Source organism: Alligator sinensis, unplaced genomic scaffold (assembly GCF_000455745.1).
Source record: "Alligator sinensis unplaced genomic scaffold, ASM45574v1 scaffold98_1, whole genome shotgun sequence".
Classification (NCBI taxonomy): Eukaryota; Metazoa; Chordata; order Crocodylia; family Alligatoridae; genus Alligator; species Alligator sinensis.
This window is the reverse complement of record NW_005842058.1, coordinates 1,229,864-1,241,171: the sequence shown is the minus strand read 5'-3', so window position 1 is coordinate 1,241,171 and position 11,308 is coordinate 1,229,864. Positions and strand designations below refer to the sequence as shown.

Here is an 11,308-nt window from a genome sequence, read left to right as displayed (position 1 = left end):
TCAGCAGGCAGAAATGAGCATAGTTGGAATACAGAGCCCCAAAGGACGAGAGAGCACCCTGAATCTTCTGTGCTCCCGCACATCCAAACCCCCGTAGGAATCAATACGGTTCCAGATACCAAGAACCAAGCCTATCTGTGCTTCCACCTGGACCCTGCTCTGCACTAGGTCAGTACAGAATCCTGTCTTTCTGTTGTCTGCAGATTAAATGGGCTTGCAAACAGTTTTTTTCTTGTTCTTTTAAATGTAACCCTGCTGTATGCGTACCCTGGCTACTGTACAGGAACTGTGCCCAGGCAGGAACAATTCCATCATCAGATGTTGCTGGGCTGCAACCATGGCTTTGCACTTGCCTCGGGGCGTGTCTGTTGTAAAAGTGCCCTTGGTGCATGGGAAGTGTGGGATGAGGGGTGAGCCTGTTGGTTATTTAGCATTGGCTCAGAAGGAAGCAAGGACTTCTATACCAATAGTTTAAGGAACAATTTTGCATTCACAGCGCTTAGCCAGCCAACTTCTCCCCAAAGCTCCCATTTGGAGACTTATACAGGAGCAGAAGGATAAGCCTTGTGAAGGTATCTGTAATGTAAAATGCATTACTTCTCTGTGGGTTCAAAAAAGAAAATATACTTTAAACCATGAATTATTGATGGCAACTTCATGTGGGGAAAGCTTCATCTGTTTCAAAATGCTTCTCTCCTGAACTGTTGAATACAGATGAAACCAAGAGGGATCATTAGCACTTAATCTAAATCTCAGTGCTATTTCTTTAGGTGCTTTGAGTTATCCTGACAGACTGTATGGCAAAGAGAGAATTCTCTGTTCAGTTCTATTGGGTGCTTCCAAAATCTATTTAAAAATATACTGTTTGCTATTTTGTTGCTTTAGACAAGACTTTCCATAGAGACTTACAGGATAACACAATACCTGCCATACAGAGAAATTAAGAGGGTCGGGCAAGGGAGAGGTAGGGTACTTTATTTAGAAGCTTACGTGTGGTCTGTGACTGAAGGCTGGGAGATGGATGCTTGCTAAGCTTCGAGTGAAGTGTATTTTCAGGTGCTTTATGAGAGGAAAAACATCCTGCAGAAAACTGCTGAGCCTGGGATGCACTTGTGTGCATTCAGTCTGAATAACAGTAGGCATCCAGTAATTGCCTCTGACCTATGGTGACATGGGCAGTCTCTAGAAAAGAGTTGTTTGTGCTCTCCAGTAACAGGCTGCAGAAGTTCTCAGGGCACAAACTCTATGGGGATTAGTGCTCTTTCCAGGTGGCAAAATGCTAGGCATTTCCTGGACAAGACTCCTAGAGCAGTGAATCCCAGCCACAGCGCCATGCTGACATCCTAGGGTGCCTTGAGTTCCTTTCAGGGGTGTCACAGGCTGCCGCGTAGTTTTAGCACTGTGCAAACACGAGTCACAAGATGAACACAGCAGATTTCAAAGACAATCCAAAGTGCTGAAAACATGTTGTGGTCTTTCTGAGTTCATGACAAGAGAAGAAATTGCTCTAGTTTCTTCCTATAATCCAAAAATCACGTGAAAACTAAAAGCTGACATTTTTCAAGGAGTGCCTTGAATCTACCAGGGTCTGCTTGGAGTCTAAAAAATGTCCTAGAGAGACACAAATAGTGGGAGTGACACACAAGGGTTTGTATTTCAAAACTAATCAAACCCTGTGTCCATCAACCTAGACCCCTCCCTCCAGCACAGCAGACTAACTGTTGGTCCTGTTGGAGTTAAAGAGGTTTTTACCATTGAACTCACAGGACCAAGCTGCAGTATTTTTGTGAATTGCCTGAGTTGAGTGAAAAGGAAATGCTGCCTAGTGCCTAGGGACACTTGATTTCTTTTGCAAAAAGAGGCTGATCAATTGGGTTAGGAAAGGGGATTAGCAAAGTACTGGAGCACAGGCTTTTTCGTCAAAAGCTGAAAGTAGTATCATTTTTGGTGTTGTTGGTTTTTTTCCCTCCGTAAGCACCAGAAAATATTTGCTTTGGTTCAGCTACTATTTCCCTCCTCTTTCTCTTACAAGATGATGTTCACATTCCCATCAGCTGGATGCTTAGTGAAGGTAAAAGTGCCGTGCAATGCTTAGTCTAGAAGGGATGTTGTTAAAATAATAACGCTGCAGTTTTAAACAGATGTTTTTGCCCGTGTTACTAACAGCTGCTTGAATTAAGCATAAGAGAATTTTCAAAATGAAAATGTTGTTGTGTCTCTGGTTAGTTTGCTTTCTTTGACCTATACTCAAGAGTAAGATTAGCATTGTAGTAAGATTCACAGTCTGTTTCTAATGGGTTTCATTTGCTAGCTCTCACGTATTAACAAGGGGCTGCAGTTTTTTTCACTGCAGGGAAACATTTACATTCTTACTGGGTCATTTATTTAAGGCCAGAATATGTTTCTCTGTGTGAGATTCTGTAAAACTCTTGTACTCATCTTTTTACTGATTTGTAAATTTGGGAGTGTAGCTACCTCTCCTTGGCAGTCCCCAAATTCTCCTGTTGTCAGAGCAGGACTCTACTTGTGCTACCTCTTATTTCCCATCCCTTTTCTCAGGAACCTGTACAACAAAACTGTTCCAGTCCAGCAGGAAAAATGAAATGGAGAAAGCAATTCTAAGGAAGCCTGGCTTAAAAGGAGGCTAAAGGATTGGGCCTGAGGCATATGGAAATCGTCTCAGTATGAACGCCAGTGGGAGCTGAAGCACACGCAAGAAATGAAAAATGATGTACCAAGAAGACATGTCTATTTAATCTCCAGGTATGACCTGTGAAGTGTAGAACAGAGTTGCATCGGTAGGATTATACCTGAATAACCATTCACATACCCAAGTACGTACAGAAAATCTCTGCAAAGCTGAGACACTGAATCAGAGTAACAGGTCATGGTTTTACAGGGACTGTTTTATCTGGTGAGGACTGTCAATTCATCCAAAACAGGTGCCCACAGAAGGTTTGATCAGAAATGGTATGCACACACACTACTGTGTTTCAGAATGGCAAATGTATGAAATCATGATCTTGATCTCGTAATTAGGGTCACTAGTGCTAACCCATCTGCTCTTCTCTAAGCTTGATTCCTAGTTGACTGTGACTCATGGAACCCATCAAAAATTGGGACAGCATCCCAACCAATGACAGTGTCTACGAGATCATCCTCAAGAACAGCTCTAATTCCAGCTCCCAGTTTACAGGTGTCCAGCTCATCCAGTCCTTCAAACCCCTCATCATCCCATGCTACACCCTAGTGGTACTGATTGGCATCTTTGGCAACTATCTTCTCCTTTATGTCATCTGCAAGACCAAGAAGATGCACAACGTCACCAACTTCTTCATCGGGAACCTGGCTTTCTCGGACATGCTGATGTGTGCTACATGCGTCCCTTTTACCCTGGCCTACGCCTTCAACCCTCAGGGCTGGATCTTCGGGAAGTTCCTATGTTACTTTGTGTTCCTGATGCAGCCCATGACTGTCTACGTGTCCGTCTTCACACTCACTGCCATTGCCGTAGATAGGTAAGTACGGCTTCTAGCCAGCCTCTTTCTCCTGTGTGATGCGGGATGGAGGGTTTGTTTAGAAATGAATTGGCCTCACGATTGTAAATATTAATTCCTGAAATTGCTGCTATCACTGGCTGTGATTTCACTGTGACCCATTTTCTAGCCTCAGGATTTAGCTTTTCAGGAGAGGGCTATTTACAGCAGTGGGTTTTTTTCCCCCTTTTCCTACATTGCATAGTGTATATTGAAGTATACTGTATGGTTTTTGGCACTGACATGGGAGCAAGGGACACATGTCTGTCTGTGCATTGTTTTCTCCAGTGCTGTGAGGGCAACTATGTAGAGTGCAAGGGGCTGTTTGTAAAGCTCTTTGTTTTACTCTGTGAAGGAGCATGCTAGAGCAGCATTACTAGCACTGCACCACAGCTGTCTCTGTTCACTCACTTCCTCCTCCTTTTATCCCCCCGCCAGTCCCCTGAGCTGCATCTCCTTCCTAGAGCCTACTCTTGGTCAGCTTGGCTCGGGTATCCTCAGTCTTACATCCCCTCTCCGCAGCATTCCCAACTGAGATCACACAGAGGCCAAGCACGCTCTTGTAACTCCATTTCTGCCCACATGATGACAAGCCCAGGAGGGCCAATTATTGCAGAAACATTTCCAGTGATGTGGTTTCTAAGACAGAGCGTGTTTGAAGTTGTTTAAAGAGGCAGATGGAAGTAGAAATTCTGCTTTGTGGTTTCTCCCCTGCTGCCTTTAATAGACAGCTCTGTGCTAGCTAACTTTCAGCCGCCTCAGGAGAATCCCAGGAGAGCACAGGCTTGTCTGCTTGTGGGAAGCAGCAGCAGCCCCATGGCTTGGCTTACCAAAAGCACTACCCATGGCACGCAGGAGGCACTCCTGCCCTCACTTGGGAAGCATGGCAAGCTCCTGTCGGCCTACATGGAGCATGCTGTGAGGTGCTGATGACTTCTTGCCCCTCAGATATCCTAAATGAGATATAATCAGTGGGAAGTGGCTGGGTCATTGTGGCGGGCCCGTAGGGGGTGTTCCTGCATTGAGCCATCCACCTCACTGTGCTCAACCACCTTCCAGGCCCCAAGTGCCTCCCTAGGGGTGCCTCACGTCTGGCCAGCTCCCTTCCTGGAGTACACCTGAAAGCCTGGGGGTAACGTTGCCACCACCCAGGGTCTGGATTGATCTTGACCCTGTGCCCCCTGGAAAACACAGGCCTAGTCATCCTTGAGGGGTACTTGAACCACTGTAAGAACTTGGGGTGCTTCCCTCAGTCTGAAGCACCAATAGTGGTCTCCCTTAGTCAGCTGAACCAAGGGGACCCCAAAGGCATAATCTACACCCTCTCCCAATAAGTCTCCCATGCTAGGTAGGTACAGAGGAGAACTTTATTGATTACAAGGAGTAGGTTTGGAATAGGGTACAGGGTAGAGCAATATCAGAGAAATACCTTAGTGCAAACAGTAGCATGGTAGCCTTTGATCACACAGCTGAGTTACTGCAAGCTATATATCTACAGGCAGTCCTTGGACTTATGACACAATTGGTTCCTGAAAACCACGTCTTAAGTCAAAACGTTGTAACTCGGAACCAATTTTCTCATAAGAAACAATGTTATAAATGGGGGATTGGTTCCTGAACCAAGGCCCAATACCCTATTTTCACCAAAAATACCCCAGAATTTTGTACTCAGTCAATTATAGATGAGGCTGGAGTCTTCTCAGGCATCTTGGCTGCAGGTTTGTCTGGAGTCTTGTCTGCTTTCTTAAAGAAAGTGCCCAAGGAAGTTTGGACAGATATTCTCCAGGGAGATGAGCAATGCAGTGAACTTGTTCGCTGGCGTGGCATTGCATCAGATCGGATCAAGAGTTGTAAGTTGAAACTGGAGTTGTAAAGTTGAAACAGGGTGTCAATTTATAAAGGTTGTAAGTGTGAAATGTTGTAACTCAAAACGTTGTAAGTCGAGGACTGCCTGTACTTAGATCTCAAGTAGCTTACTCACAAGTATCATCCTGAGGCAGGTGGAGATTCCCTCTGGAGGCAAACAGTTCATTGAACATGAGTTTCAAGAGAGAGAGCCAGTTTCAGATGGTCCAGCTTCTCTGAGAGTTCTCATCATGGCTGCTGCCTCCGCCTCCTGGGCAGTCCTTAACTTACATAGACCTTATGACCTCATTTACCTGAGCCAATGAAGGCCAGCAGCTGTTGGCTGCCAGCCAACCAATTTGAAATGCATCACTGGTTGCCAGGTAGACTATCAGGGTCTCTAGCCCCATCCCAGTCATGATGACATTGCTTAGAAGAATGGGGAGTTTAAGCCCCCGCCCAGGTGTGTGAGGCCAGTCACGTAGGCAGAGGGAGCAGGTTTACCTCTCCTTCAGGAATGTATCCAGCTCAGGTTACAACTCAGGGTTATCTGAAGCTGATGAGGCCAGGGGTGTCTGCCCTCTGCAGTGACCATGGTAGCCAAATTGTCAGATTAGGCATCTGCCTGATAGCAGAGTTTGGGGAGAGACAGAGATGGCATTCTGCTACAATCATAACCCCTGTGTTCCCCTGAGAGCAGGAGTAGTGATTTTATGCTACAAAGGGAGTAGACTCATTATGCTTTTCCCCCCATGGTGTAGGTGAGTAAAAGGGGTGCTACCACTCTCATGGGGCTCTGGACTAGAGCCATATCTTTCTGTTTCTGCTGGGACTAAAGGGCACTCAGCACTGCATGGGATCAGAGGAGCTCCTGGTTTTCCCATGGTACAAAATTAATGCCCAGGCTCGCCTTCATTCTGCATTCCCACAGAAGGTGATGGGAAATGCTAATTGCTTGAATGAGGACCGAGTAAGCATCTTGGGCCTAGGCCTGCATGTGCTTGGCTGCACTGTAGTCACAAGGGGCTTGGGGCTGCGATGGAGCCCAGGTTCTGTACGTGCCAAGGGTCTGGAATGAGATTCCCCTGCATCATGTTCAGACACTCCACTTCTTCCTAGCCCTGCTTGGGTTCCTGAGGACGTTCTTCAATTACAAGAGGCTTCTTCCAGTGCTCCACAATCACCTCCGCTTGCCATCCATTTTGTCTGGAGGCTCTTTCAGGGCCAGATTAACAAACCTTAGCCATGCAGCTGTTGAGCCATTTTCTGCCAGCCCAAGGGGATCAGCTGTACTTCTGCCTGTCCAACCTGCTCCCACGCAGCTGCTCCTTCCAGCCAGCTGAGGACCACGCAGACATCCAGGCAAGGTTGCCATGACAAATGCATGGCTTGTGGGCTGGCACCAGTGCCCAGTCAGGACATGAAGGACAGCCAATTGCCAGCCCGTGCCTTCCCCCTGCAGACTGTTTCTGTTCTGACACCCTGGGACCCTGCAAACAAGAGGTGCAAACAACTCTTGGGTTCCTTCTCTGAGATGCAGTGAACATTGTGATAGCTCTGCCTAGATCAGTGCAAAGAACAATTCCGTTGCTTTTCCTTCTCCTGCAATGTGGCTTAGAGTCCCAGGGCTTTGGCTTTCAGCAGAGTCATGGAGTTGCCAAGGTAAAGACAGATTAAATCAGCACTGTCGGTCCAAAGGCTTCTAGCTGCGAAGCAAAAAGAAAAGAATATTCGACTCAGTCTTCTCCTCTCTGCGCACAGCATATTTGTGCCCTGTGCTTCTGGCCCCATAGATAGACACTATGATATTCTCCCCAGACTCCTAACTTGTAGCCAAATATGTTGGAGAATAAGCTAATTCCTCATCCTTTCTACTGACTGCAGGCTAAGCAGTTGGCATGGAACTGCCAATGCATCTGAATCTGATCTGAGTGTGGACTTCTTGCTGCTCTTGCAAGTGCCAGTAAATGGAGATGTCTTTGCCTGCTGGCTCCTTAGAGATTTGGGATTCTTTGTGCCCATGCCAGGTTATTAATACCATGCCCTGCAAAGCTGTGCCAGAGAAGCAGATTGTTCCAACGCCTGCCTGAATGAGGAGAGCTTGCGCCTTCCTAAATCATGTCAGACAGAATTTATTGCCATTTTATTTAAAATTATGTTTCCACAGAAAACCAAGGCTGCAGTCCTGGCAGGGGGACAGGAAGGGAAGGCACGTGCGGGTTCCAAACACTAAACCAATGACAGAAAGAACATCTTTAATGCAAATTTAATGAGAACATCTTTAACACTAAACCCATGATAGAAAGAACATCTTTAATGAGTCAGACTCCATCAGAAGAACAAAGGAGATGCAAGTGGGGCAAAGAAGATCAGATGAAGAAAGGAAAGGCTTGGAAAAGCTTTGCAGCAGTGAGCCCTTGCAGTGTGTGGGAGCCTTTTCCAAGGGGCATGTTGGATGCCTGATTGCTTGGGACATCACAGGGTATTGCTGGAAACCAGGCTGTAAACCCTTGCACAGTCTGGGCATCTACCCACATAGCATGGACTCCATTCCACTCAGCAGTCCTGGAGAATGAGGAGGATGGCTGTGAGTACATGCCCCTGCACTGGCAGCCAGCATCTTGCACTCTCTTGGAACGGTTTTGGTTGCTACTTTCTGTTCAGACAAGGTTCATTATGTGGAAATCAGGGTGCATTTGCTTTGCTTTACCAAATGGATGTGTGACCCTGCCCTCCACAAGCCAGTGGCCTCTACAGACACATCACCCATGTTCACAAATCCCTTAAAACACCTGTATAAGCTAAATGTAGTGAGGTTTGGCTATGGACTACTGGTAAAGCAGGCTTCAAAGGCCTGCTGCAGCCACCTACACCTCAAAGGACTCTCATAATTCCTCTCGTATTGGGTTGCCTAAATCAGCAGACAGTTTCTCCACTCCACCCCCATTCTATTGGCAAGGCCTCCCCTTCACACTGCCTGCCTGGTTTAAAATACAGCATGCAGCAGTCAGGATGGAAGCAGCCTGGGGTTGCAGGCTGCCAGAGAGTGATCACCCCCATTTCTCCTCTGCCCAGGGAGCTCTCACTTTGGTGGCTGGAGCAGGCTTTTCATGGAGCCACAGGCAGGTGGCTCTGGAGTCCAGATGTTCTGTAGCTATTGCTGACGGCCCAGATGCACACTGTGACTCATGCTTGCTTCATGGGCCAAGAGCTCTGCTCCACTATGGCCAGGTGGTCAATGAAGCCTGCACTGCAGCCATTGGGGCTTTTCATTCAGCATCTGCTTCAGATGTGGCTCCTCGGTATTCACTGGTGAGTGATGGGCTGCTGTAGGAGTTGCTGAAATTCCCCAAACACAGAGGACTCAGGCACTGACACTCGGCCGCGCTAATCAGCCCTCTCTTGCTGCTGCCCCATGGACATAGCTGCTCCTCTCTAGGTTGCTTGGTGCCCGAAGAGCCTGGAGGTGTGTTTGAGAGTCCTGCTGCCAGGCATGATACATTTGCAGTCTAGACGTAGTCTTAGTGCTAGGCAGACTTCCTGAGTGCAGAACATGTGGCACAAGACAGACACTATGCCGAACCGTATTCTAGGCACTTAAAGTGACTAGCAGGAGGCTCCGCTATCAGCCTTGTAGCTTTGATCATTAAAAAAAAAACAGCACAGAAACCAGCATAATGCATGTGGTGAAGGAGAAGAAGAGAGATTAACGGGGGGAAAGTTGTTAGGCTCTTTTAAAACGTTGCCTGAACTTCTCAGGTATGAATCAGAGAAAATTTTACAGAAAGGGCTGCTTGGGCAAGGGAACAGGAGCGTGCTGATTGGTGGGTGAGTTCCTCGCGTTGACAGAAATAACCTGCTGCTTAACACAAGGCCTCAGGATGGGGAAAAGAAAAGCCCCAATTATTTCATCCTTCCACAATAAATACTTTGCCTCAGGTTAATTCTCCGGCTGTGCTTCTGCTGGGATAATTGCAGCTCGCGGGGACCGGAGGTTTTGCTGTGCTGGCAGGGGGTCGTTTCCTGTTGCCTTGGCCCCATGTGTTGGGTCTTTTGTGACTAATTAAATGCTACACAAATGTCATGTTAATGAAAGAAGAAAAAGGGGCTGTTAAATGTTTGACTAACTGGAAAATGTCAGGCTCGGTGCTTGAGGAGGAAAGCTCTTTTGTAGCTTTTGTGCTCAGTACTGGAATATACTGGTGCTGAGGATTAGCCGACTGCTGCCAGTGCCTCTCACTTGGGTGGAGTTTGTCATGTAATTGCTCCATCACCAAAGCTATCAGGAGTGGTAGGGACTGAAGCCAGTGCCAGAGACTGGGGAAGGTAGGACAGCCATGCTGGAATGAAGCAAGGGCCTATCCAGTCCAGAGACCCATTGGATGGCACCAGGTTCAATTGAAGTTGCTTTGGAAACGTGGTGCTTGCCCCTTGTAGGCGCCCAGGGTGCATGCAGAACTGGCCATACCTGCAGCCCGATCTGGTCTGTATGCAACCCTGGCCAGGGTAGCTGTGATGCCAGATAGCTTCTGGCGGGTGCTTGTGGTAACTGCAGGTTACTCAGGGCCTGTCCAGGGAGGGAGTGGAAATGAAATGCTGAACCATGTGAAGCTAATGCATGCAATTAAAGTGCATTAAAACCCCATGTGGATGCTGCAGCTTAAGGATGAAGCTACAGCAAACAAAAGGCACTTTGCTTCCCAATGGCAGCAGCCACATGGGTTCTATTTGCTGCCATTTATGTGCATTAATTTCTCATAACTCTCCTCTGTGTAGACGAGTCCTTAGTATACTTTACTCTGGGGCATGTATCTCATCATCCCTGGGGCATGTACCTCATCATCCCTAGCAAGCGAGTAGCAGTGCTGTCCCCATGGGGATGGCACTGACCACTCTATCTCTGTAGCTGGTGACTTTTGTGTTTCTGCTTGCTGCTCCAGCTCCTCCCTGCTTTATCTGTGGGCTCACATGCCCCAGCTGTAAACTTTGCCCGCTAGGCTGACTCCAGGTTGATGCAAACAACAAGACCTGCAGCAGGCAACTGCTAGCTCAGCTCAGAGAAGAGGGATGAGGAGGTCCCTTTGCATGTGCTGCTTTCTGTGCGGCTCTGAGGTCTCATTTGGGCTTAGTGTGCATGCATGCAGCAAGCCTGTCATCACAGGGGTTTGCACAAGCTAGTTCAACCCTACTCCAGGAGTGCAGTGGGATGGGGCTGTTAGGAACAGGAGTGCTGAGGAGAAAGTGGCAATGGGAGCCATAACTTGTTCCTGTGCTCTCCCTGCAGGTACTATGCCACGGTGCACCCTCTGAAGAAGCGCATCTCTGTCACCAGCTGTGTGTATGTGGTGGGGGGAATCTGGCTGCTGTCCTGTGCCCTGGTGGCCCCGGCCATCGCCCACACCTATCACGTGGAGTTCCAGCGCGAGGGCTTTACCATCTGCGAGGAGTTCTGGATGGAGGAGGAGAAGGAGCATCTGGCCTATGCATACAGCACTCTCATCATCACCTATATCCTGCCCCTCTCGGCTGTCTCCCTCTCCTACATCTGCATCACTGTCAAGCTTAAGAACCGGGTGGTGCCCGGCCACCCAACGCAGAGCCAGGCAGAATTTGAGCGGGCACGTAAGAGGAAGATCTTCCGCCTCCTCGTGCTGGTGGTAGCTGCCTTTGGGATCTGCTGGCTCCCCATCCATGTCTTCAACATCCTGCGTGACATAGACATCAACCTCATCAACAAGCACTACTTTCTGCTCATCCAGCTGCTCTGCCATTGGTTTGCCATGAGCTCTTCCTGCTGCAACCCTTTTCTGTATGCCTGGCTGCATGACCGCTTCCGCAGTGAGCTGAAAAAGATGTTCACCTTCAAGCAGAAGATCATTCCCACCAACCACTGTGTGGCCATGAGCGTGATGCTCTGAGATCCGGAG

General features: G+C 48.0%; 1 protein-coding gene across 1 annotated transcript in view; it reads left to right on the top strand.

Moving 5' to 3' along the window:
• LOC102372881 (prolactin-releasing peptide receptor-like) overlaps positions 1 to 11,299 on the top strand; it is a 16,426-nt gene extending 5,127 nt beyond the window's left edge. The window contains exons 3-5 of the mRNA XM_006023046.3: positions 2,560 to 2,763; positions 3,075 to 3,518; positions 10,666 to 11,299. Coding sequence (XP_006023108.1) covers positions 3,100 to 3,518; positions 10,666 to 11,299 — 1,053 coding nt within the window. The 5' untranslated portion in view covers positions 2,560 to 2,763; positions 3,075 to 3,099. The remainder of the gene's footprint in view (positions 1 to 2,559; positions 2,764 to 3,074; positions 3,519 to 10,665) is intronic.
• The last annotated feature ends 9 nt before the right edge of the window (positions 11,300 to 11,308 follow it).